This window comes from Fistularia commersonii, chromosome 22 (genome assembly GCF_037954325.1).
Source record: "Fistularia commersonii isolate RoL2024-O1a breed Wild chromosome 22, RoL_Fcom_v1.0, whole genome shotgun sequence".
NCBI classification, from domain to species: domain Eukaryota; kingdom Metazoa; phylum Chordata; class Actinopteri; order Syngnathiformes; family Fistulariidae; genus Fistularia; species Fistularia commersonii.
This window is the reverse complement of record NC_141305.1, coordinates 7,050,733-7,078,713: the sequence shown is the minus strand read 5'-3', so window position 1 is coordinate 7,078,713 and position 27,981 is coordinate 7,050,733. Positions and strand designations below refer to the sequence as shown.

The window sequence follows — 27,981 nt, the reverse complement described above, 5'->3', positions numbered from 1 at the left end:
TCAAAATAATTTTTTTTTTGTTTCTGTTTTTTATTTAATTTGAGAAAATATATTCCACGTCAACACCGTGCGATGGCTTCACGGCCTGTAGTTTTCCGGCCGATTCTCGTTGCATAATTTCAATTTTTGGGGATTTTCTTTTTTTTTTTTCCTCAGGCAAGTGAAGAGAGAAAAGAGAGAGAAAAATCCCTCGTAACAGTGCGACAGAGGTTAGAAAATCAATGAGGCCTTTTTTACCCCCCTGTGATGGATGTTTTTTTTTTTTTTTTAAGGAGTAATGAGTCACTCGCGCAAAGAAGGCAGTTACATCACTATGACGACAGCCAGACCCTAAAGACAACAAAAAAATTAATAAAATAAAAAAATAAAAAATAAAAAAAAAGAGAAAAACAACAACCCACAACAGCTAGCCCGATCATCGCCTTTTTCGACGATAACAAAGGTATCGGGGAGAAACAGCCAGAATGAGACGCAGAGAAAGTTGTTATCTTGGCTTTTAAAAGACAAATTCACCCCCCAGCTGGAAAGCTGTGATGAGAGAGAGACTGATTGACTGATCGATCGATTGATTGATTGATTGATTGATTGATTGATTCCTGACGCTGTTCCTGAGCAAAGTGGACTTGACGAGTGAGACCCAGGGAATCCAGGTGATGATGAAGACATCGACGACAGGAAATACCGGCAATCACAGCAACCGTGTGGAGGCTGGGGGGTTGGGGGGTTGGAGCCCGCCGAGAATCTGCAGGGGGGACACAGAGACATCACAGGTCTGAATTGTCAAAAATAATCTGGAATTGAAGTTCATGCTCGCTGTTTTAAAGCCGAGCAGTATAGAAATGCATTTACAAAAAAACTGAAAATAAAAGAAAACAATCCGGGATTAAAAAGAAGACAAAAAAAAGGATGAAAAACATTTTTTGAGAGCGAATTTTAAGCTGGCAAATATTGTCCTTCTTGGCTCCTCTGACAAACGTGTTTGTCGCTCTGTCCATTTCCACCCTTCTAGTGCACCGATTCCCTTTGGCGTGGACTTATTAGTGAAAAGCCGACACAGAGGGGCCGCAGATACCGACAAGAAGCCCGACAATGATGACAAACATAATTTAGCATCTTCTGTTAGCTTCACTCTTTGCTACTGGACATTCAAACACACCCCAGGTGTGTTCCAGGACTGATGCTAATGTTAGCCCGCTAGAGTTAGCATCAACTTGGTGGTCCAACGTGCACTGATTCATATCAATATGCATTTCTGTGTGAAACATGGGGGTCAATGATTTACCGAAAAATAAAAGTTCAGTGAAAAAGCAACCGACAAACATCATAAGTCAAATGGATATTTGTCTTGAACTATTTTTACTACCAATGAGATCCAGTCCAATGTTACAATAAAACACTGTTTGAAGGCAACATTTTACGAGAAGCCATTTCACCGAGAGATCAAGTTAAAGTGTACATTTTAGCAGTGAAGAAGCGATGTGCTGCTGCGACTCCACTGTCCCTTCAGCTGGACGGGTTTTTTGCATCACAACGCTGGCGAGAGGAAATGGGGTAATTACAGCGTGCGGCGCAACGCCGACGAGGGCAATGAATCGCAGCCACGGTGGCTGTTATCGCAGTGAGAGGAGGCAGCAGCCGGCAGGCAGAGGATGAGGAGGGTTGTTAAAACGATATGGCCTGATAGATGACACGGATGGGCCGCATCCGATTGCTACATCATCCACTTTTTAATTAAACTCTAATTAAGTTTCCACAAATGATAACAAAAAGAAGCTCCTTGGAGATGACTTCTCGTGCCTGGAGTTAAAATTATCTAAATACAATCTGATTTCATTTTTGATTTTTGCCTATGTGCCAATGGAATGCGGTAAATCCGGATCATGCTGGCAGTCCAATAGAGTCTCTTCTTCACATAAAAGCGAGTTTTCTATTTCAAGCAGAAAGTGTGAGGTCAGAAAAAGTCTTCGGTGCCAGACGAGGAGTGTCAACTGGTTGATTTTAACGGCAGTCGTTCACAAGTTCTTGGGAGGCGGACATGGACCCAGTCAGATTAGACTCCCCTCTGCAGGAATCGTCGCTTCACGACCGTTCACTTCCGTGGTTGAGGCTCGAACGGGTGCAAGTCAGTTACAAAGCAGTTTTTATTTCTCCGTTTTTGGTAAGGCTGGTGATGGAAGCCCTAGCCCTGACAGACAAGAGCTCAGTCTGATTTAAATCTAATCTTCATAATCATCCTCAAGCATCAACTGAGGATTATTTCTGTAATCCCCTCATCTGCTCATTATCCCATCAGGTATTCAACTAACCTGATTAAAAACATTTTCACTTTTAAAGGTAAACTGTTGGGAGTTTTTTTATCCGGAGGACGTGTAGCAATGAAGAGGGATCGGATTTACTGCTTTAACTAACTTTTTAGTGCAAGGTTTTCATGGCTGAGAGGCTCCGATTTGTTATCGTTGGAGTGTGACGGGCTCACAGAGGGGACGAGTGAGTGCGGGAGACTACGGACTCACATTGTGGCCTTCTGTTTCTACAGCGACCGTTTGGACCAGATGACAACTGGCAGTTTAATGGGACATGAAATTACCAATTGGAATATTCAGTCATAAAATTCAATCGGTGACCGACCCGGACCATTAGAATCGTTGCATGACTCAGCCCATTCAAATGGCGGCATTATTGGTCCATCAGCTCTCCTTATGTATCTAACTTCCGGTTGTTACGAGCAGGCGGCTCCAGCCTGGCGCCAGGCCTGGACTCACCACGGTGAGATGTTAGGACCTGAACCCGGGCTGGAAACGTGCCGTCTCTTCGAAGATGAGCTCCTTCAGTGTCTCTTTGGGCAGGTCATCCAGCTCCATGTCGAACTTGAAAGGGGCCTCAGCGACAGGCTGCGCAAAGAACGCAGACGCGATACAACAAGGGGAGGGTTTTGTTTACAGCGGAATGGCAAAGTGTCAGGTTCCACAGTAGGTCATTACAAAGAGACAAGATGCTTTACAGAGATTAAAAATGACTGGAATAAAAGAATACCTGTTTCAGATGATACATTTGATAAGTTATTAAAAGCCAGGGTTAATGGTTATTTGCTATTTTCAAATATATGAAAACAGTAAATCCTCTACAAGCTCATTGCATTGATACTCTTGAGATATGGGTGCAGACGCCGACCTCGTCCGTGGGGTCGTAGTACTGCTCCAAGTAGGGGTGAGCCAGGGCCTCCTCCACCTCGATCCTCTTGTGGGGGTTAAAGGTCAACATCTTGTCCAGCAGGTCCAGAGCTGCAGGAAGGAGACGCAGAAGAACAAGAAGAACAGGTTAGTGACTGAATAATTTGGCCCCTTAGCTGTAGCATGGACCCTCCAATGGAGGGCGCCGTGATGCCTCAGATGATGATTACGATGATGGGGTCATTTTCAAGAAATGATGGAGGACAAATTATTCTCATCGAATCGGTTTTCAAATAAAAAAAACTAAATTGTATAAAATTACACTTCACTTACAAAGAGATCAATTTGAAAGGGTAATCATGAGATCTTTCCAAGATTAACTGTATAACAGCAACAAGTTGTTTAATTGACAGGAAATATACAATGATTTCCTTTAAAAAAAATATTAAAGATTTTTATTTCGTAAGCATAGCATTGTACCACCATATGTACCACCATCAGGGGTGAGCTTTTCAAGTTGTATAAAATGGATTAAATTTCTTTTACAATGGTCGTAAAATTCATTAATTCATGAATTAGTTACTCTATATTACATTGATTTTTGTGAAGTAGATGTTGGTGTATTTTAGATTCATCCAAAGCAAAGAGATCTAATTCTTGAGCTCATCCAATATAACTGATAATAGTTGAGAATTCTCACTTTTTGGTTTGAGTTTTGCATCATGTAATCTACATTTTTCAAACTCTTTTTTATTGGTCCCATTCATTTTTGGCAAAAATGCTACCAACTCCGACTCAAAACATTAGAGAGGCCAATGAAGCCTCCTGTCTTTTTGACAATATAATTGGTCATTTCCTTGAGTAAGTAAAGTGATACAAGGCCTCTAAATAACTCTCAGGAAGTCGTCCCTGATCTGACCTTTGGGGTCGGCATTGGGGAAGAGACGGTTCCATGGCACTTTGCAGCGCAGCGGCAGCGACAACAGATAGTTCCTAGCTTTGATGTTAATGATGCAGTTGAGATCCTCCTGAGAGGGAGAGCCCAGGATCCCTGAGGAGAAACCAAACACTGGTTAGGCCAACCATAGACTCGACAGGCGGTATGTTGAGTTGAGGCGGATGAGGAAATGGACAGATTTATGATGACCTTTCAAGAATTTCCATCAGTGTATCAGAAATGAAACTGCAATTCTATTATTTCAATGCTTTTTAAATTTTTTTTTTTTTTTTATTAAAAGGTGGACTTCATGCTCATCAGCACGACACTGAACGGACTCTGGTGTGAGCAGAGACTCCCTGATGTCGGACCCTGCCGGGGTGTTTACCCAGGATGTGGTTGAGCTGGTCCAAGTAGTGCTTCCCGGGAAAGATGGGCCTGTTGGACAACATCTCGGCCAGGATACAGCCCACCGACCAGATGTCTATGGACTTGGTGTAGCCCTGGGAGACAGAGATGAAGCCAAAGGCACTGTTAAACAGTCAGCAAATTATTCAGTTGATAGAGATAGGGAAAAACAAACAAACAAAACAAAAAAAAAAGCAAGATTCTCATCTAAGCCTGAACCAGTAACCTCTCAGAACCCATTTTTAAACACAGGCTGTTGTGCAAGTTCCTGATGTCCTGTTTCAGTCTTTTTGATGATGTAACTGCAACTGAGCACATGCGGAGCTTCCATTGTCATCTTGATCAGATGAACAAGAGAATCAAGTTTAGATAATGCACGCACGCACGCACACACACACACACACGCACACACACGCACACACACTTTAGAAAAAAAAAATCCCATTGGAATGGATGAGAACTATGTTGTTTTAGTTTGATCATAACCTGAACTTTTTCATGACATGATTGTTTTTTGTGGTGTTGACGCAAAGAGCAGAGCGTGAAACTTATGTTAAATATCTGTCTTGTGGAGTTATATTAAGAGTTTTTATAATTTCTAGTTTTAGATCAGCTACTTTGACTACTATTATTAAAAATCATAATAATAAAACTACTATTCGAATATGTCTAAGTTTAAACAACACAGGACAGAATTTCTATTCATAGACCCACTAGTGGACTAACTGCTGAGCCGGGGTCAAACAGCCCCTCCTCACCTTGGAGTTCAGCATGATCTCTGGCGCTCGGTACCAGCGGGTGGCAACGTACTCTGTGAGGAAGCCGGTGTGATCGTGGTCGGGATCTGCCACGCGGGCCAGACCAAAGTCACAGATCTTAGGACGGATGAGAGGGGGATATCAGGAGACGAAGCAGAGAGCAGGACAGGGTGATGGACAAAGAAGGTAACACCAGAACGCAGGAGAAACACAAAAACACAAACTTAAGGATTTAATTCAGGCTTGAGGTTTAAAAATGCCAGACTAGAAACCAGACTATATTTATCCATCAGGATGAAGCTACAGGTGTCTAACAAAACATCTTTATCTCTTTTGACTGTGGAAAAAGTAAAAAAAAAAAAAAAAAAATTATCAAAACACTTGAATTTCAGTTTTGGTTACCTTGAGATCGCAGGTGGTGTTGAGCAGGAGGTTGGAGGGCTTCAGGTCGCGGTGCAGGACGTTGGCAGAGTGGATGTACTTGAGGCCCCGTAGGATCTGATAGAGGAAGTAGCAGATGTGGTCGTTGCTCAGGTGCTGGGTCTTCAGGAGCTTGTAGAGGTCCGTCTCCATCAGGTCCTGGACGATGTATCTGCACGGCAACCGGTTAAGGAGCGGACGCAGTGAAAGGCGGGGGTGTTCTGATCAAGGGGTTCCTAAGCTACATAGGTAAATGACGTAGAGCTACGACATTCCCCACATTAGGAATATAGACTGAAGTCAGCCAAAGTCCAGTTTTGTACAAACAAACACAAACACCTATTTAGGTGTTTCTTTCTTGTTGATAATCATGGTAATTCCTCGTCAATGGAAGTATGATGTTGCATGATTTAAAACAGAACAACATCAAGAAGTTCAAGTAAAATAAAATAAGCTCAAGTCAAAAAACCTTGTTTGTTTAACAAAGAAATAGATTACTTTGTCAAACAAAGTTTCAATTACACTATTTAACTGCGCAAAGTAACTGACTCGAAAACTACATTAAGGTTGCACTGGCTAAGACACGCTAGATTGCAGTTCCCACAAGGAAACCAAGATCTGGTCTACTTACACAACTATCTTGATTTTAGTTGGCAGACACACAAACACACACACAAAGCCCTGCTGACTAGACAGATTTCTTGGGCGATTTCTATGAATTTTGTTCTAGTTCATGGAGCCATAAACAACCATTTTAAAAGTAAAGAAACACTTTTATCTCGGTTCGCCCTTTTCTTCCGTGAGAATGTTAGGTGTTTGCTGGTGGCCAAGGAGCTGCCTCTCTCTTCACAGCCATTTCACAACACATTATGCAACCGAGTCCGGCGTCTGGCTGCTTGTGCTGCTCAGCGACAGTGAAGAGCGTTTCTGCCAAATGCTGTGTGACAACTGACCATTACGCAATTTAACACAACATACATTTGACATGAACGTAATATGAGCGGGGGCCTAGTTTTGTCACAGATTTGGACAGGATTCTCTCATTCTTACGCCGTTGTCGGAGTGCAAAATAGCAGATTGTCCACGTAAACGACTCAGATTGTTCAGACTTTCCAATTATTCGAGAGGGTTCAGCCAAACACAGAAGTGTTGAATGCTGTTTTTTGTTTTGTGATGTTTGTATTTCTTTAAAGGAAATTGTGATCGCAGAGTTTTTCTTTTCAACATCCAGACAGTGATCATGGTCACGTCGTAACAATAAGTTTAGATTTTTTGGATTTTTTTTGGTTATTGAGTAAATGGGCTGACTATTTGATAATTACCCTGAATGACAACTATATATGTCAATGATTCACCTTTAAAATGTTTGGCAATATTACCTTAAAGCAACAAAAAAAATTATATGGAAAACAAAAATTTAACAATTAGCCAAAAAAATAAACTAAAACAAATCATCTTGCAGAAAGTGATTAAAGTTGGGGATATGAAAATACTTTACAGAGAAAAACTAGCTTCTGATCCAAAGGAATTTGTTGAACTGCTGCAAAAAATAATGACCAGTGCATTTTTGGAAAATTAGGCAGTAAAACAAAAAAAAAAAGGGTCGGGGGGGGGGGGGGCGTGATTAATATTTCAGATTTCTTAATTTAAATGTTTGTAAAATTGTTTGATTCTGAATCAAATGGGATGGAGTTCCTTGACATAGATGCCTGCCAGGATACACGTCCTTCATCTGGTCGATGGTGGGCGTGCGGATGATGTCGTTGATTCCGATGATATTCTCATGTTTGAAACGCAGCAGGATCTTGATCTCCCTCAGGGTGCGCTGGCAGTACGTCTGGTGCTCGAAAGGGCTGATTTTCTTGATGGCCACACGGAGTTTGTTGTCACGGTCGTAGGCAGAGCTGGAAAATTTTTTGAAAAACACACACACACACACACACACACGTCAGCCAATTAAAGGAAACAATCAGGCGAGAGGTTTTTCTCAGAGACGGGCCAGCTCTGCACTCTCCACAAACATTTCACACTCAGGTGTGGACAAATAAACTCATCTTTAATGAAGATCTGTAGAATTTTTGGAAAATTATGAAAAAAAATGTAATTTCTAAAATATGACAAAGTTCAATTGTTAGCTAATGTTCTTGCTTTTGTGTGTTAGTATTAAGTTGTTTCTTGCCAATCAAAAGCGGAATCTTTGAGAGTTTGACTTTTTTTTCCTCAGAAATGAACTTTAAATAATCACAAAATTGCAAAATATTTGTTAAAAATTATCAAGTAAAATTACTGATTGATAATCTGAAATGATGTACCAGGCACATTCTATTAAATTACTTATAGCATCTGGCTAACCCTTGGTTAGTTATTTTTGCTGTTCCAATTGATCAAACTTTAGCAAGTGTTGCGACACAAGTCTGATCCACAGAAGTCCAAACTGGGAACCTGCAGATCCCAACGGAGAGGCTGCTAACCTGGCGGCGCTGTCCTGACAAAATAATCTCAGCTGTGAAAAACTCAGTTCTTGGGCTGATAATTTCATAATAATTTATCAAAAAGGCATGTACATCTCTTAAAAAAAGTTTTTTACAAAAAGGTTTATTTGGGGGATGTTTTTTGTTTCCAGGGTTACTCAGAAAGGTACCGTTTTGAACTTCTAAATCGCTGAGAACAACTTAATGGGGTTGATATTACGATATGGGGGAGAGCAGTCCAAACCCAAATTCAATCTTATTGAGTATTTTAGTGAGGTTTTCTTTGATTTTTGTTGCCATGGTATCTTGACATGTCAGCAATAATTCATTCCACACTTGTCTTAATAAAGGGGTGTAGTCCCACAAAACAAAGTTGAGGCACAATGGCACATCCCTGTTCTGTCTGACTAAAGCAGGAACAAAAAAAGTCCCTACATCATCCAGACAGTTTGGATTATATGGTCACACTAAATAAATAAGTGTGTAATAAATCAAAGATGGTGTGGAGTACTTTGATGAATTACTTTACTTGGTTTTGATTTGTGTTGACGTATACTTAATCTCTTGGCTTCATAAAGACTTCAATCACAAGAAATAAGGCCAAGACGGTGGCTAATTAGGTTTCAGTTTTGCCTGCAAGCCTTTTTTTTTTTTTCTTTTTCCTGGAATGATTTGCATCAACATGTGTTAACGTGTCGGCTGAAATCTGTAATCTTTTGATGAGTTGGATCAGCGAATCTGCCTTATACTGAATGTTTTCGTCGCTTTGCTGAAGCAGCAGTTTTCCTGGCCGGTTCTGGTAAATCTGGTAATCCAGGCAGATTTTTAGTCATTATAGTGGATTGTTAAAAAGCAAAGAGCCCAAGTGACTGATTCCAAGACACCCTTCAATAGAAAAAAATAAAAATCACAGTGTGTAAATGTATATTTCAGTCACGAGACAGCTCCACCCCACTCAGTTCAGACACGTTCACCAGTGAAGTCTTTTTTTTTCACCCCTTTCCATGAGATAAATAACCGCCTCCTCTGGACTTCTTGTGATAGAACTTGGATGATAGAATCTGACCTGGGGGTATGAGACAAAAAAAAAAAAAAAAAAAAAAAAAGGTGTTTGGAAAACCATCCCCATCATCAGATGGTGCACAACATAACTCCACCTCCCACCTATATAGAAATGGAATAACTGGCCACATGCAGGTGGACTTGTTTTTTAAAGATTAATTATTTTAAGGATATAAAGTGATCAGAATTGAGACAGGAAAAATAAATCTCACTCTTTCTCTGAATAAAATACGGTCCTTGCTATGATACTGGTTCTAATCCAACACACTGCTCAGAGCCAGCCTGACGGCTGCATGGGTGTTGCCTTCAAGTGCTGTTTCTAATACACTCAAATCCCTGTTATTTTTTGGTTACATGACATCATGGCGCATACGATCATTACCATGAGAAAAAAAAAAAAAAAAAAAAAAAACTGATTTCAGTCTGTTGCTGCAAACTGGCCAGACACTTCAAAACCACACGCAGTTCACCAAGCACGGCAAAGAATGTAAATTACGGACACCGTCTGCCAACATTTCTCCATTACCACGACTTCACTTCACATCAAGTGTTGATGCCATTACAAAAAGATTTCTTTTCTTTTTTTAAACCAGCATCAATGTTTTTTTTTTTTTTTTTAATATACTAATGATATTTCCTTTGGAGCCCGAGCTGCATCAATTTGGCCGATAGCGATCTTATTTCTGCACGTTACAAACAACAAAACGGGTGAAAAACACCCACAGAGTACGGCAAAATATGAAAAATGAGTTGCTATAGCGATGGGGGGAGTAGGGACTGAAATGTAAACATGAGTGTGCCAGCCTTCTGCGAGGGAAATATGAGTGACCTTCCTTTCCACTTGTGTGTGAGGAATGTGTGTGTGTTTGTGTGTGGGAGGAAACTGTTCTTCATGCAACTGTTCTTCAGCAACAGAAACCCTCGTGTACAGAGAGGCAGGGACACTCTGATCCAGGCCACAGACAGTGTGCGTGTGTGTGTGTGTGTGTGTGTGTGTGTGTTCCTCAGTCAATGGTTCAACCTCCTTCAGGTTTTGATGCGGCTGAAAAATCCAAAATGCACAATACGTTTCTATACAACTATTACACCTGGAAAAATCTGGTTCGTAGATGCACACAAGGCACTGAGGTGCAGGCTTTGGTGTTCATAACACTTGGATCTCATCCCTGTGTATTTATCGGCTCACAATACAAATCGGGACAGAAAGATTTGGAAAAACAACAAAGAATGTGATATCCAGGAACTGTTTCGCAGTATCAATGTAAGTGTGTGGAATCATGTCAGACACGCAGTCCAACAAATTTGTCTCCAGTATGTCTAGTCATTCATAATGTCAAATAATCTCAAATAAGTATTTGGCAAAATTTATTTTAGGAATTATTATCTTTAGATACAAGAGTCCTTTTTGGGTATTACGTAATTTGACTTTTTTTTCTCCAAATGATTTTTCGCTTTTTCAAAATATTACGGATGGCCAAGAGTTATGTTTATTCCTATAATTTTAATACTTTCAGATCATCCTGTCTGTAGATGCAGACAGTAAAACTGCAATTTTTCCATTCTACAAAAAACAAAAAAAAAACCATCTCACAGTATGACAACAAAAGAGATATACAGGTTAGATTATCCTGTTTGTTTATTTCTTTTTGTAAATTAAGACACCCCTGCTGACCATCACTGGCAGAGTGTGTGAGTGCTGGAGGTGTTCACTGACAAATTGTCAAACAAAGGTTTTATCGTTAAGTCTAAGGATCGCCGCGGGTCATTTTAAACAAGCACCTCCCAGGTCCTAGTGATGACGGAGTACAACCAGCTTTCCTCCCTGGAAAAATGCAACGAAAACAAGAGCTATGAAATGTGACACTGAAAAATAAGTGCACCAACAAAACAATGGCAGCAAGTGTGTGTGGAAATACATTGTTACCACCCAAAATATCAGGACCTGAGTCTCTCAACTCGAAAGCACAGCGGTGATTTCTCTGTTTGCTGAGTCACACCCCTCACCCCCAGAGCTCCCCATACTGATTTTCCAGGCCTCTATCAAAGCAGACATTCGAGGAAGTACAAAGTACATAGAGGTTGGTATCAGCGTTCTCGACCGACTGTGCCGTCAGAGTCCTGAACGGCTTGAACTTATCAGCGGAGGGTGGATTTACTGGGAATGTTTTTCTTAGATTTGGGACTTTGGCACGAGGAGCCTCGATTTAGTTTATGGTTTTGAATATTACTGTATAGGATTTTTCTTCAACTTTGGAACAAATACTGATAACATTAAGTACTGCAATCCAACTTGAGGCTGATGGTTAAATAAGTAGATTGTTACAATTTCCAGAAGGGAGTCCCCAAGGGATCAATAAAGTTCTGTCCTATGTTATGTTTACTATTAAGATAAATAGAGCAACTCTCACATGGTAACATAAAAAAAAAAAAAAATGAAAATGATTATCAAAATATTCAATGTAACATCTTCTAATTGAAGTTGTACATTCAATGCTGTGAATTAGAGCTTACTGTCTAGCTGAAAAAGTACCTCAATATTTGACTAATCTGTGTGGGTAACCTTTCATTAGAGGAAAAGTGAGTTGATACAGGCAGCACTTAACAAGCAAAACAAACAAAAAGCATTTATTTGAGGTAAAGAATAAAATGGAACTTCATTGTCACGATGTCTGATTTAGATTCTGCGGACATGTTAATGCAAAATTGCAAACAAAAATTTGCTAGGAGCTCTGATGGACTGAGGGCCAGTAGCGGTCTGGTGAAGGAGTCTCCTCACCATCTAATCAGAACTGAGGAAGCCTCTTTGATGGAAGCTGAGGCAACTTCAAAAGCTAAATCCAAATGCCCTTGATAAGACCATTGCATGGCTAATAAGAGTCCTCACAGGAAAAAAAACAACAAAAAAAAATAAAATAAATAAAACCGTTTTTAAATCTGAACTCATCAGTGTTGCATCATGCATGTGCGCGCACACACACACACACACACACACACACACACACACACACACACACACACACACACACACACACACACACACACACACACACACACACACACACACACACACACACACACACACACACACACACACACACACACACACACACACACACACACACACACACACACACACACACACACACACACACACACTAGACTGCGGTCTGGGAATTTCCTCATTGACTCTGTCATGGACTGGCAGGTGACAAGTCAAAATCCACCAACTCTACCATGATGCTCACAAGTCATAACACATCAGGACATTTGCAAGGTCTTTACTATAATTATCACAATACAATCTAATTACAATATGATTATTTATTTCTTTTTCTCTGCAGGTTTGTCATTTCTTGAATTTGTGAAATGATTAAGTTTGCAAAAAGCTTTAACATTTTTTTTTTAATTCACAAGCGAGGGGAGACTCAATGGTTGGGTTTGAAAGGTGAAGCTGCTGCATTTTCCGACACCCTGATATATTTACATTGTTGGGGTTTATGTAAAGCTGTGGGAGTGGCAGTCCACCAAAACAAATATGGAGGGTAAAAATATGTGCCTGGTACTGTGGGCTTTGCACCGGTCACACTGGGTCTCCTAAGGATTGAGGAACTTATCCACATTTCAATGGCATCGCTTCATCAGCCATGATGGTAAAAATAAAAACGGCTGTACTTCTGTACTGTGATCTATCTTTAAAGATACTTCACTAAACCGCCCCTGGACAAACATTAACTCAAAGCAACGGAGGTTTTTCTCCTCACGTAACTGTTTCTACAGACGCAGCAATGATGTGGTCCCTCGTGTGGAACAAAAGCCGGCTGATGAGCAAATCTGCTCTGAGTTGCCTTTCCTGTTTCCTCTACTTCTGCGTTGCCTTCTGAGCATGCTCAGTGCAAAAGAGAGCGAGGGGGGGGGGCTGTTTCCAAGGAGACAATAATACAAGGCTTCGCACTGCATCCGCTGAGTTATGCAATAGAGCTGTTTCTGTGGCAACGTTCAAGGGGCTGGGTTTGAAGGAAGGAGGACTCGCTCGGCATGCTTTAGGGCAATGCGTAGCAGGAGTACTTGCACAAACTGGGCCACCATTGCTCAAAGTGAAAGTATTTTCCCAGGCAGGCCCGTGTGTGGTTTTGCCGTGGCTGTGTTTGAACAGCATGTTGAGGGATGTGGAGGAGGGAAGGCTCTGGAGACAAATAATGGAACGATAAGGAAATCAGCGCCAGGTTTTGGCTCCATTTTTGCAGATCTGCCCCTCAGGAGAATCGTATTGTAATCCAGAAGGGCAGATACTGTGGCTCATGTTCGAGAGCTTGTTGTAATGAACCCAGGATATTAAAGACCTCCACCCCTTCTGATCTCATGTTTAAGAGTAATGTTGTCAGTGACTTGGAATGAGTATGGTTATCAGAAAATACGTATTATATAAGGACTTTTTGTTTGTCCTTGTTGCCCAAACTGCTGTCCGAAAGTCTTGGGTTTAATTACTTTGTTTAATTGCTATTGGTTATAAAAAATAAAAAAAAAGACAGCTGCAGACAAAAAAAACACTTGAAAATGCAAACTCGCTAAATATTCACTGTAATAAAAACTTTAACAAAAACAATTGCTGTAACAGTGCTGTCAGAACAGAATAATCAAATGTGTATTTATCTACTTTCCTTTCATTAATTCAATGTTATTTGTGTGTGTTTTTCTCAAATTGCAAACACCATAAGATTTTTTTTCAGAACAGATCAATGTATTTAAATAAATGTAAAAAAAAAAAGAAAAAAGAAAAGCCTAATTCATTTTGCATTTCTTCCGCAGTCAGAATGAGGGCTTTTTGTGATTGGGAGCACTCATGGCCAACCTTGTGCGATAAAATGAGATCTGCATGAAGAACCGCCTCTCATGGGTCAAGTTCTTCTTTGGTATGAAAAAGAAAAAAAAACAAACATTTTAAGGCATTTTCAGATGAGCTCCCAAAACCGCCCAGTGAAAGACATATGGAATAGAACATGTAGCTGATTTTAAAAACGTTGGTTTCAATGGAAAACTAAGCTAATAGTCATGTTCCTCGGCTCAATAAGTCATTCACTAAGTCCTTTTTGGAGGAGCTGGATTATTTCTTTTTCCGTCTCTACAGGAAAAATAAACACCTACAACAAACTGCGAGCAGACTGACACTAAGCCTTTGATTATTGCATGTAAGTCTCAACAGTTTCTCTCCGAGTCTTTAGAAATGTAAGCTGTAACTGTAGCAGCTGGCATTGCAACGTAACCAACCACTCCTTTCTCGCACACAGTGAAGGAACGACGGAAACGGATTTACCAAAATACTTGAGGCAGCAATGTGGTAGTTCGTCTCGAGCCTGGTCTCAGCCTCAAACATCCAAGCTCACATAATAAAACTTAATGCACCTTTTATGAAATGAAGTCAGGATAAAAGTGCAGATTTTAAGGCTTTAAACTCAACTACAAATATCACTTAAAATTCAATACCCAAGGTATTTTAGCATTATTAATGCAACAGTAATCACTGTACAAATCCCTGTTGGATATCAGTAGACCTCCAATTTCCGGCGATTCAGTCGATCAAGCTTTATGTCAAAGCCTGGGTTTCACACCAGCCATTAAAAGTATTTCACAAGTGAAACTATTATTCCGATCATTATCCTTCTTTTAATGACTTTTTAGATTTAGGAACTTTTCCCCAAGCGTTTTCTGTTACAGACTTCTCTGATACAATCAGATTACAGTAAATTGAGAAATTAATAAGATGCTCTGTTGCTTACTTGCTTGCACACACACGCACACACACACACACGCGATACAGCCATGCAAGCCGGTCCAAACAGGGTGCGATTCTAAAATGTTTTGATTCATAAACTTGTTGGAAAACATGCCTGATTGGCTATATTTCATTGGAAACTGAACCCTCAAAGTGCCCTCTGACCTGTTTTCTGTCCATAAATATAAAGCAGTCATTCCTCATTCATGACCCTACCCTCTAGCTAGTTTCATGAAATGAAACCTTAATCTATAAATCCTGCTGACATGCAGAATGGCATGTAAAAACACACCTATATGTAAAAGCACTTTCCTTGGTAAACTGACCCTTTTCACACTGAATGGACGCTTTAAGATTTCCATTTCAGTGTGCTCGATTCAGGCCATCCTCAGCTGAAGTTGCTCCAAACATGAGTTGAGTCATCATCCTACTGGTTTACAGCCACCAGTTAAGCAACTTCCTGTCTGTATTGAATGTGTAAGCTGTTCACAGACTGGTACAATGATCTGCCTTTTTGAAACGCCACTTAATGTGGACACTAAAGTAAACTAGGGAGACAAGAATAGCCTAAAGTATCACCTGGTCAACTTTAAATCAGCCCTCAGAACTGTGGAGCACAGGAAGCATAAGCGGCAAAATAGCGCTAACGTTATCTTACCGAAGCCCTGTGAGGGGGAGAAGTGGAACTTTCCACAAAGCCTTTTATGTCAGGGCCTCCCCTGCTTCAACATGTCCAGGTGTTGAATTGGTCACTTCCCTCTGCAAAGAAGCCTTAACCTTGTGCGCTGCAGACCGTTCATGCAAAAGCCTTGTTTATTGTCGTGCGCCAGCTGAAACTAGACTCCAAGCTGTCGTCGACTCACACAATGTGGGCTGTGGACGATGCCGAGTGGCAATTACACCTCCCAAACCCCGGTTGGCAGTGGGATTTGAAAGCAACTTTGTTGAGATACTTGACAACTGCAGCTGACACAAAATTGATTGTTTGGGAGTTTGAGCTCAAATGTTACACTAATTGGAAACGGAGAAGTAATTTGACAATACGAGGTGAGTCACATGCAACCCTTTAGGGTCCGCCGCTGCAAATAACATCTACGCCGGCATGCACGTAATAACATTTTAGGCTCTCGTGTAAGAAGAGCTTAAAATATACAACCCTGGGATGTCATTTATGGTGCCATTTTACTGCAAGAGTATAAATCAGCCTTTGGCACTTGTTACAAATGAAACACATCGTTACATCATGTGAAATCTGTTGCGCAGCACCCCCTCAAAAAACATGTACAAATGTTTGTCTTTGTATTTCTGTGTGTAAAAACAGCTGCCACACCTAGTTAACTGGTGTTTAACATCCAGCTCTGTGCTACAAACCAAACATCTGTATCTCTGTTTGAGCTGCTTATCAGGGAGGTCAGATTCCAGCGCCGCTCCAGTCTTATTGGTACATTGTATCACATTCAGCCGCTGATACTCGGCATTAAGTGAAACTCTGCCACTTAGATTGAGCACCTACTTGAATTCCTGGCTGAAGATGACCGATTAATATCAGCTAATAGGACAACTGTTACTATTTATTTCCTTTTGAAAAAGGCTCATCATGCCTGAGGGGGAGTCTGAATCTGAATCCTTGTGAAGATGATTTTGTCAAGCGTTAACATTGCCCCAAAAATGTGCCAAACGTAGGTGAATTAATTATGAGATTGGCAGTTTAATAATATATTGATAACAGATGAATCACAACAGTTTGCTAAATAGCTACAGAGCAAGACTGATATGTGTTTTTTTTTTTTTTTTGTACAAACATGAATTCAAAAACAAATAAATAAAAATCTGATTACTCAACCAATCAATGGGCCAGTCACAGGTTGAATATATAATCTACAGAATTAACCAAATATAGACCAAGACTTCAACAAAAAGATGAAGATAAGAGCGCAGCCACTGACTCAGAGTGACCAATGAATCTACGAGCTCCAACCCCGTGGCCGGACACCGTCTGTCTGACCCGCTGACCTCCGGTTGACCCTTCAGCTCCACTGCATCACAAACAAACTGGCAATTTCTCTCACTCAACTTCCCACTGAAACTTTCAATTCTTTTTTTAAAATATTCCAGGACATGTAGGTGCCCTGATATTAAGTGGAGTTTGATCCCCCTCCTTACCCCCCACAACTGAGGAACATTTCATATTGCCTCATAAATCATACAAATTAGATGTTACTTGTGTAAGACATGAATTATCAGTTTGGACTAGGAAATTCACTGAAACCTCACTCATGTCAGTCAATGGTTTTATTAGGTGGAAAAAAAAATCTATCGAACTATCTAAATAAAGATATTATATATATAAATATATACATATATACACACTGTTATGTTCATGTACATGTCTCTTGTCCGTCTCTGCATTCAGTGAAAGCACAGCTGGATGACATGGTCCGAAACACTGGATCAACAATAAAGCTTCAACATTGAGCAACTCAGACCTTGGGGTAAAAACAAAACAAAACAAAAGAACAACACCACTAAGTTTAGCAGTTTGGCTATGGTGAGAGCTATACAAATTACCCTAACTGACATTTAGAGCTGCTATGTACACTAAGCCAAAAAAACAAACAAACAAAAAAAAGTGCTTCTAACACTAAAAGCCTCGCTGTTGTCAAGGAAAACTCAAGAGCGAACACTGAACCTACAAACTGGGCTTCACCTGATAAGTTTACAACACAAATATTGTGTCTTTTTGTTTTGGACTCAACTGATTATGCAGGAAGTAAAAATCATGAAAAAAAGATGCAGAAAAACAAGGTAAAATATCCATGACTCTTAAATCAATCCAGTTTGATTGGCCTGAGGTCAAAAATGGCTGTGACTAATATTTCTTGATATTAAAATGCTTTCATCTGCATTTGGTTGTGACTTTGTAAGGTCATGTTAAAACAAATCCATGTAAAGACTTCTTTTGACAATACAATTATTGATAAGCTTTAGGAATTTTTTGGTGATCTTACTTGAAGTGTTGAAAAATCTTTGCGATAATGTGGGATTAAACTTGTTGCATTTATATATTAGTTGTTCAGGTCATCAGTTAAATAATCTTTAAATTGTTGTTGAGAAAACTTTTATATTCTTAAGCAAACCATACTCTAGGTTGTTGTCTTGAGCGAGCTTTGATTGATTGTAAAAAGGAAAAATCTTCTCAGAATCCTCAAATTAAGTCAACATTTTCGCTTTTAAAACAAACCAAATTCAGATTCTTGGAAAATACAAGTATTTGTTTTATTTAATGCATCAACCTAATGTTTTGTAAATTTGAATTTATTATTATGCTTTTTCAAAGACACAATATTCATTGGCTCCTACACAGAAATGTGAAAACATGTATGACATGTATCCATCAGGCCTCAATTGCTATCGGTATCAGCTAGTCACTGAACGCTTCACCAGCTCTTGGATGCAGAAGATGCCGAGCTTGTCTTGGCGGGCGTAATCACCCAAATTACATCTCCTTCTGAATTGCACAACAGGATCTCTGAGTGTCAAGGCTCTCATTCTCTCCCTCCTGCTCCCATTGGCTGCGGAGTGCTGGTACTGATGTCAGAGGCAGAGGGGTTGCCATGGAGACCTGAGCCACAGTGGCATTTCAAGAGGACGGCTCATGGCAGTGTGAAGCACAGCATCGGCAACAGCGAGGAACGAGGCGGGTCAAGGAGCTGAGATCGAGATTATTGGGAGTCGAGTCTCAGCAGGGGGTTCAATCTTAATTTTTTTAAATTTAAGTTTTACAAAGAATGCGAGTTTAACATCGATTATCTTGGACAGGTTCATGTATTTTGGAAATTATAGGTCAGTTTCAAAAGGTCTTTCAATGTGAATATCAAAAATATACCCAACATGTACTACTAACCCCTTTAACTCCCCTAAAAGATGTTTCCAATTTTACCTGTGTCAGAAAAAGAATGATCTCAAGATGTCACTTTGCGTTCCACAACAGAGTTTGACAATATGTTAAATCCTAACAGAAACTTAATTTGTTATGTCAGAATGATTTCTATTAGAGGAATTTCTCATCATTTGACCAAAGCACGTGTCAAATATGTTGCAGCTTAATTCCTGGGAAATGTCCTCAATTTTACATTAACTTATATACAATGATATATACACAGATCATACAATTAATTATAATTTTAATTATTTATACTTACTAATCTATTTATTAAAATTGTTTTCTACATTTAACCTACCATGGATGAACAATGAGCAGTTGGCTACTGTCCGTCAGTGCCAGGGGAGCAGTTAGGGGTTCAGAGTCTTGCTCAACAACATGTCGACACACTAGGAAGAGCCAGGATAAGAACCAGGAAGGTTTGGTTCCAAAGCTTCTATCTCCACGCATTCTGCCTGCAATTTGTTTCTATTGATATCTAGAAATGAAACTTTGACATGGTGCTATATTTACAGGAAATTGATCCCTTTTTCTTCAAACTTATAGAGGCCCTTGCTGTGGTTTGTTTCTATTTACATAAGAGAAAGCAGTGTTCTTAGCATCAACATTTTAAAACTCAATGGACTACTGACTTGCTCCTGACTTCCAAAAAGAGAAAAATAAACATAGGGACTGGATTTGTTTTTTGTTTAAAAAAAAAGGCAACTTTTTTTTTTTCCACCACTCAAACTCGGGGTGGATGTATGCAAGCTTTGAACATCATGGCGGAGGGCGATACAGTATCTTGTGATTGTGCAAGCATAACGAAACACAGAGGGAAGCTCATGTTAAGAGGCTCCAATCTGCTCGCCCTGATCTCAGGAGGACCTGACGCGCCACAGCCGGAGCACCATCGAGAGACCATTGAAAAACAAAAATAGGCCCACTTGGAAAAACGACACAGACGTGTCTCTCGGTCTTCTTTCTCTCCAACAGCATTTCCTGAGGCTTCCTAGAACATATTGATTTCATTGTACTTTAAAACACAGGTGAAGTGTCTGGAGCTGAACTCTTTCTGTAGCGGCTCCTCACAGGAGACACTGTTTTCAGCTTCACTCCTCTCCTCTTTCGGTAACAGTTGTTTTTAACCTTGAAAAATCCTTTAGATTCAATAAGTATCCTTAAATTTAGCTTAGGAAAAATAACCAGGAGGCTTTTAGAATGGCTGATTGAGCAGCATCTCCCTGTCTGACAACAGACTCATACACCTTTTTAAAAATGTTTTTAATAATTTCTTGAATACAGCCTAAGTGATCCTGAATTCTTGGAGGGGTACTAAGATACACTGGAGTGAAAAATTTTGATTAACATAACATTAACATAAAACAGATGATATTTGAGCAGCAACTAAATGTTGTCACACTGACTAATTTCCAATCACTAGCCGAAGGAAATTTAAATTGAGGAGGACAGCAGTTAAGTGTAATATAAATAAAGATTTACAATGCCAAGCTTTATTTAGGCAATAAATATATGTAGGCAATAAAATTCAAGAGGTTGAGATGCTTAAGTTACGGTTATCAAATCATCGCATAGACCTTAATATTGGTACAGTTGGAAGATGTCTAATTTTGGTATGTTCACAACCCAGCGTGAGCGTCAGCAGTCATTGGAATCCTTTTCAAACAGATGTTTTTGCTGAGCGCATGTTGGTGACATCTTGATGTGCAGGAAGCGCTGTGGTGTTTCATACACAAAACTTATCTTATGACACCCCCCCCCCCCCTGTGAGAAAGTGTGCCGTCATGCACTGCTGTTGCATGAGCAGCTTCCTTCAGGCAGCACTGTTTTATATATTATACGAAAACGATGAAAGATCAATGGTATGATTAAATCAATCTGCTGCCCGTGTTAGCATTTCACAAGCTGCATTTAACCACACAATGTAATTGTTCACATTAATTTAATAGCAGATTTGTGTAATCGTTTAATGAGCATCATTTTATTTATTTGAGTTTTTTTTAACCAATAACTCAGTAGCATATTCACCATTTGCCCAATACCACTCCAGAGTCTTCAGCGTTTAAATTAGTCCGTCATTAAGCAGCAGTTAGTTTTCCTATAAAACAAACAAAAAAAATTCCACGGCTCCAGCTGACGTTTACACCCTGAAGCCCAGAAAAGATCTTATTCTTCCAGCTTGGTCGTGATGTTTCACCACAGTGGAGTCACATTTTATTGTTTGTCCTGTCCTTTAAACAGAAGGACCAAGAAACTGAGTAGAAGTGAAACTGTCAGCAAAAGCTACATTTTCAGTTACAATATCTGATCTGTTCGGTGTGTCTCTGACCCCAGCTGAATACCATCGCTGATCCAGCGCTGATATTTGGTTGTGTAGTTTTTGAACTCAGTGTGAAGATGTCAAATCATTGAATATGTGTTTAATAAAACATTAATTGGAACAATTTCGATGACAAGTAATTGTGCCTCAAATACCACATTTTGCCATCACTCTGTCCGTTGCTCAGCATCATCTCCTGTGAAAATGTCTGTCAGACACGGAAAGAGTTTAGGGTAACTCTTTTTTTTTTATAGCACAGATGTCTTTGGGTGTCAAAACAAAAGCCCATCCTGTCTCAGCAAATGTATTCAAGCAGGGAGGACCTGTCTTTGTCTGCTGCACTGATTCAGCATCTCTGATCTGAAGCTCTTAAAACATTTCTGGAAAAAAAGACCCCTATTGTCTCTTTTTATCTGATAATTATAGTATTTCTGGGATTTCTTTTCCTAGGGCTGGTTGAGATCTAGTAACGTGAGCCGTTCTGTCAGGAGAACATAATTCCGGCCATCTTGATATAACTTTTCTGTTATAGAGCTTAAACGGGTAGTTCAAAATTTCCCACTAGAACGTTGCCATTGCCGTAAAAAAAAAAAAAAATCCAGTCAGTTAAGAGGCATTCTGTTTCTTAAACCTCTGCCAGCAGCCACTGAAGTACAAGCCGGAAAACCCACATACCTTTATCAACCCAGCAGAAAGAGGTGATCAGCAAAGCCAGATGAAGCTAATAAGACCAACAAAACCAGCAAAACCTGCAGGACAATATTAGCTTGATTTTAGGGCTGGGGAGGGAGAGCTAATTTGTTTTGCTTTACTGAAAGTTTAGACAGTGTGATACGGGGGAACAATAATCTATAAATTCGCAATAACAACGCAACTTCAACATGATGAAGACTTGAATTCTTAATCTTACAGCAAATCACTGACTTGATCTGACCTGAATAATTATAAGTAACAAAAGATTTTCCTAGAAATGATTGCTGATTTTCACATCAATTCTTATACATTTTCATATATTTATGCTACATCAAGAAAAAAAAACAGCCAAAACACACACACAAGTTCAACTTGGAAGAGGGGGCCAGAGTGCAACCCCTGTGTTTGACTGACAGGTGACGATCCAAGACCATTTCAGGGCAGTCCTGAACAATTTGGTCTGAACCACCTTAGAGACGAGCCGGTGGAGGACGAGAAGGTACTGAAAGGCTTTTTTGTCTTTCGGCAGGGGGGACAGCAGCCAAAAATAATTTTTATAATCATTGTGAAGTTCTGGACTTAATGCGGCTCATGGGGGCAGTTTTGTCCAAAACACCAGCAGCTGCTTGCAGTTACAGAAAACTTTGTTAAACCAGGGAGGGTTTTCCGAAAAACAGACATGTCTATTTCTTGCTCTGTACCGACACAACAGTGAGGCCGGTCACGTCACCGAAACACGACCAGATGGCTGATCTTAGTTCAATCTGCACCCAAGATGTTTTTTCACAATAAATGTATTTCTAACATATTACAAAAAAAAAATACAGACCAAGTTTTTTAAATTTGACAATCTCCAATAACGCCATTGCTTTTATTGATGTATTATTTACCTTATGAACTACCATCTGACAAACCCAGTGACAAATCATAACGGTTTGAGGTCAATGTAGAATCTACAAAGGCATTCTTTTTACCTCAGCAAATAACAAAATAGGAAATATTTGGTACAATTATTGTTATGGTTTACAGCTATATAAATCAGCTTATATAAATCATATTGTTATTATTTAAACAACTGTTGCAGTGAAAAACATAATCGTTTTGGCATTTCCTGCACCCAGATGAAATAAAAAAATATGAAGAGATATAGATCTATCTGAAAAATTGAAACGTTTACTTTCATAATTTCTTTACCGCTCACTGAATTATTGTCGACTTGCAAGCAGTCTTTTGTGGAAGCCTTGTTCACATGCAGACGCTACATCTGAATGACATGGGAGGATCCATCGAACTACACACTGGAAATTTCATATCTGAGCAAGAAGTCAATTCTATCAAAATCTCCCTCTCTCACAAACACACGCACGCGCACACAGACATGCACACAGTAACTGGTCAGTGTCAAATATTCCATAATCACAGAATTTGTGATTATTTTATTATTCATTAAACTTTGTTTTTCCTAACTCAGTGATATAATGGGACAATGAGCTTATTTTAATTATACTGTTTCCTTCTTTCATCTGGACCTGCAGACTCAAGGTCATTTGCCTGAGAATCTGTTTGACAGAAATTGAACAAAAAATGGTAAGACCAAGATCACTTGTGGTTCAGTCAGGCATCAAATGTAATAATTTACCCTCCTTCGACTGACTGGCTTTAAATATAAAGCATCTGACACAAGAAGAATCAGGGACGGAGTCAACAGGACAAGAAAACTGGCGCTTACTAAAACAAACCATCTGTTACTGCTATCAGTGTGTGAGCAACGATGTTGCCATGGACGACGATGCTCCATCACATAGAGAGCGACACAGGCTCCCTGCTCACGAGGACGAATTGCATCAACATCCCTGAAAAAGGAAGTTTGAGAATTTGCGCCGCATCTCACATTAGCCTCTCTGCTACATTTAGTCCATTGCTGCCAACAATCTGGTCGCCCACTTGTCTGTCTCTCACACTAATTTCAACACATCCTGGATGAAATTTAAGCTGATAGAACATTTCGAAAAACAGCATAGTCTATTGATGGACCATTTCTTTACTGGTCATCTGATTGTGCAGCTCTCGCAGGCGGGCTAAGTGTGGCAAGGCTGCTTAGTTCTCAGGTGATGATTTGAGATTACGTTGACTTTTGACTGAAGCTAAGGTCACCTACTTTAAACCACTTACACTTCACCACTACCAGCTGTATTACAAGCGAAGCTGCTCTGCGGACGAACGCAGTTTCATCCTCGGGCAACAGGTCATATCAGCCGTCCACTAATGGAAGATCAGACGATCAGAGTCCCTAGTTTGTGTGTTTCAGGTGTTTTTTATTTCTTGCAGACAACGGAGATGCTAAAACAACCTGCTGTGCCTCTTCTGTGGGCTGGCCACATGTCAAGTCAGTGTTCTGAGAAAACAACTACACAAAAGACAATATCTTATGTAATGCAGTACAGTGTGCACATCCAAGGTCAGCAGCACAACCATAGGCGGGAGACGCAAGCACAATATGACTCAATGTTATCTGACACACTCTGAAAATAATGCTTATTTGTCTTTTTCCCACTGAAACTTGCCCTTCATGGGCCTAATAAAAGACTATCCTATCTTTAGTGCAGATGAGCTCCTGTGAATTATACAATTTTACACATTTAATATAACTGTTTTGGAGTAGATAATAATATAAGGGGTGAGGGAACAATTTGACACATCTAAGACCCTCTTTTTCAGTTCTATGTACTGCAATACTCTTAGGTGTAGACATAATGACTCGCCATACACAGAACACTAAAACTCACAGGGTAATAAAGAGTATTTTAATTCCACTTGTTAGCCACTTTCTTGCCCCTTTTGGCTACCGTCTTATAGATTTTAATCTAATTTTTGGAACATATTTCTCAGCATATCTGTGATCAATTTACCAAATATTTAGAATTCCACGGTAACAGATTATGAATTTAATGTTCTATATTATCTGTTAAAGTGTAGCCTTAATTGGAAAAGATGCCGTCTTCATTGATTAACGCCAAAACAATACACAGGAAAACCATTGGTCTCCCAAGTAAGGCCATGAAAACCCCCAAACTGTACATCAATAGAATTTTGACGACTTGATCTTAAAAATCCACAGCATCCTTTCACAGGGCATTCATCAAGCAATCAAGTTTAATACACAATTGAAGGTGGGAACCACACTAGTACATCCTATACTCAATATAGGATGCCATTTGAAACACACACACACACAAAGAAAACCTCAACAGGCAACAGGCACATCTTTCAAGCTAACTATTGCACGGTCACAGGGCCACTACTGCTGGCGGATTATTATGGCATTAATACTGTAGGAATAAAAGGATGTACGATGAGACACACAAATATATTAAATTATTAAATCCAATATAGAAAGAAAACTACGTGCTGTCAACTCCTCCAGAACCCCCCCCATGAACTGGAAAGTCTTCCAGGAATATCCATGATCATTTACTTTAATAAAATATTAATATTTAAATATATTTGACTTGTCGACCCCCTGCACATGTTTACTTAAAAAAAATAAATCAACCACTACAATATATATACATAATGAAGTAAATACTCAAATAATGCAATGTAGATTTTAGTTCATTTTTCACACAGAGTTCGATCAATGGAGATTGAGCATGAAACCCTATCTTTCAATGCCAATATGTTTGTGTTTGACTGAACGTGGTGTTTAAAATAACAAAACTGCTGAGCAAATATTTATTGCATGCAAATATAGTTAGTGCAATATTTCTTCATAATGGGACAGATTTCTGAATATTTTCAGCTGATTTCTGCCCCATATATTACATTTATCCTACCATTTGGCATACAATATAAAGTAACATTATTGGACATTTTTTTCTGACATTTCCTTTAAGATAGGCATCTCTGTGGTGACGAATTCAGGTACATATCTGGTACCAATTATGAATGTACATGTCAGAATCCAATTTTACGTGGTTTCCAGTCGATTTCTGGCAGTTTTAAGCAAATTTACTGACGCTTACGAGACAACCACCAGTCATTCTCTTGGTGCCTATTTCTTGACAATGACTCACAATGCTATAAGAGCAAAGACTAAACAAACATTAGCACAACAAACGTGTAATTCAGACATTTTCTGCTCACAAATTGACTTTTTTACGGTCGCCGTAGCTAACCGACACAACGTTAGCCTCGTTGTAGTTAAAAAAAAAAAAAAAGTCCTGTTAGCTGAGCGGCTACAACCAACTCCGCCGCTAGCTAGTAACTTATATAAGACGCCGGGAGAGCGAGGCGGTGCTCGGGGTTGACTCACCACACCATCCCATAGGCTCCCTCGCCGATGTACGAGAGGTTGCTGTATCGAGGCCCGACGTCGAAGGCCTGCCCGCGGACCAGCTCCGTCCCCGGCCCGGGGCTGGGGCCGCAGCCAGCAGGGGCAGACACCGCAGCTGTCGCCATGATGAAGACAGGCTCTTTTCCTCTCTCTCTCTCTCTCTCTCTTTTACTCGGGTCTTTAATTATTCTGTTTTAATTAACAAACAGCGTTGCTGACAGAAAATAAAGCTGATAGGACTGTAAAACAAACAAACAAACAAACAAAAAAAAAACAAAAACGCGCCCACACGCTAACAAAAAGAAGAAGTGTTGATATCCGTTGGTCCTAAGAGCGTAAAGTGCGGCGGAGGCCTACGGTGCGTGCGGAGTGTTGTCCGGTCCGTTACCGAGCGCTAGGCGCGAGCGACGGAGAGACTGCCGCTGGTGCAGGAAGTAACGGAGGAGTCATGTGACCTTCTGTTTTTTTTTTTTTTTTTTTTTGTAGTTTTTTGTAGTTTTTTGTGGTGCTTCCACTTCTGCCTAGGATGCCTCATCGGGTTTTCCTTCATTTTTAGCAGATGCGCTTTTAAAAAGTTTCATATTCTCGCTTTTTTTGCGCTTGGTATTTTTTGTCATTCTGATTTCAGTTCTCAATGGATTTTATCAAACGTATTATCTTATTGTTTTGCTCACTTGCTATGTTTTGCATCTAGCTCTCCAAATTAATTCACTTGTTTTCAATGAGGCTTATCCAAATGTTCAGTACATTTAAACTTTTTTCTCTCCTAAATAATTCATTTATTTATTTACTGGGCTTCCAGAGAGAAGTTGGACTCTTGAGTATCAAACGCTTCAGCACAAAAAAAAAAATCAACCTCATGGCAAGAGCAACCTCTTAAAACATCTCATGCAAAAATATTTGTACATAAAGTTCTTTTCATTTGTTTTTTTATGATTTCGAAATGTCATCATGTTTCTGTAGCTTTATTTCTCTTCTTTGAAATAAAATGTCAATTGATTTTGCTAAATAAAACATGTATGGAGAGATGTAATTGAAGTCCAGATTATTTGAAAAAAATGAATAAAAGAAGATGAATAAATACATGAGACCAATTTTCTAATTAGAGTGAGGTTTTAGGGTACACAGTCAAAAGTACTTGAATTGAATTCAGAGATCAAGTTTCATTTTTTGAGATGATGTTGCTGATTTTCTTTCACTAATCTTTGATATAATTCTTTTCAAAATGTTATTTTAAATATCTCTTGAGGGCTTTCTATTTATTCTGAGTTTCAGGTGTCTTTTTACTCAAAGAAGTCATCTGTCAGTCATATAAAGACATCCAATCGTTTGCTCTCTCATTCAATGAAAACCGACGGACTGTTTTTGGACTGCAGAATAAGACAGAGAAACCAGGGAGAACCCAAGTGGGAGAACATGGAGAAAACACACACACACACACACACACACACACACACACAAAGAACCATGGTTCTGTAAATCTGGAAATGAAAATACGTCAACCAAAACAAAAAAATAATGTAATGATGATGGTTAAAATAATAGTGATAACTATGATGAAGAAAATGATGGTTGTAGCCGTAATGATGCCTGTCGGAGTTCTTACAGGGATGGATCATTTCTAAATTACCAAAATTAATCACAAAATTTACAAGCTAAAAAAAATGCACAAAGAATAGAAACCTATGGTCTCAAG

The 27,981-nt window shown here is 39.6% G+C and overlaps 1 protein-coding gene and 1 long non-coding RNA gene across 2 annotated transcripts; both read right to left on the bottom strand.

The window, feature by feature from the left end:
* Positions 1 to 9: 9 nt before the first annotated feature.
* Positions 10 to 26,715, bottom strand: mapk1 (mitogen-activated protein kinase 1). Its single transcript, XM_086169175.1, has 9 exons — positions 26,265 to 26,715; positions 7,415 to 7,597; positions 5,676 to 5,865; positions 5,274 to 5,390; positions 4,496 to 4,610; positions 4,090 to 4,221; positions 3,172 to 3,281; positions 2,763 to 2,891; positions 10 to 742 (listed from the first exon to the last, which is right to left on the bottom strand). Exons 1-8 carry the CDS (start codon positions 26,408 to 26,410, stop codon positions 2,775 to 2,777), a joined length of 1,110 nt encoding a protein of 369 aa, XP_086025301.1. The 5' UTR covers positions 26,411 to 26,715; the 3' UTR covers positions 10 to 742; positions 2,763 to 2,774.
* Positions 23,466 to 24,184, bottom strand: LOC147221550 (uncharacterized). Its single transcript, XR_015107858.1, has 3 exons — positions 24,125 to 24,184; positions 23,692 to 23,805; positions 23,466 to 23,511 (listed from the first exon to the last, which is right to left on the bottom strand). It is a non-coding gene; the product is annotated as an uncharacterized LOC147221550 (long non-coding RNA).
* Positions 26,716 to 27,981: the final 1,266 nt, after the last annotated feature.

What these genes read in the sequence shown, in the direction of transcription:
- mapk1 (XM_086169175.1), bottom strand. Translation starts at nt 26,410, where the DNA reads ATGGCGACAGCTGCGGTGTCTGCCCCTGCTGGCTGCGGCCCCAGCCCC. An exon ending in GGAGCCTATGGGATGGTGTG is followed by an intron (nt 7,598 to 26,264) that starts GTGAGTCAACCC and finishes AAAATTTTCCAG; the next exon opens with CTCTGCCTACGACCGTGACA. An exon ending in ACACCACCTGCGATCTCAAG is followed by an intron (nt 5,391 to 5,675) that starts GTAACCAAAACT and finishes ATCCGTCCTAAG; the next exon opens with ATCTGTGACTTTGGTCTGGC.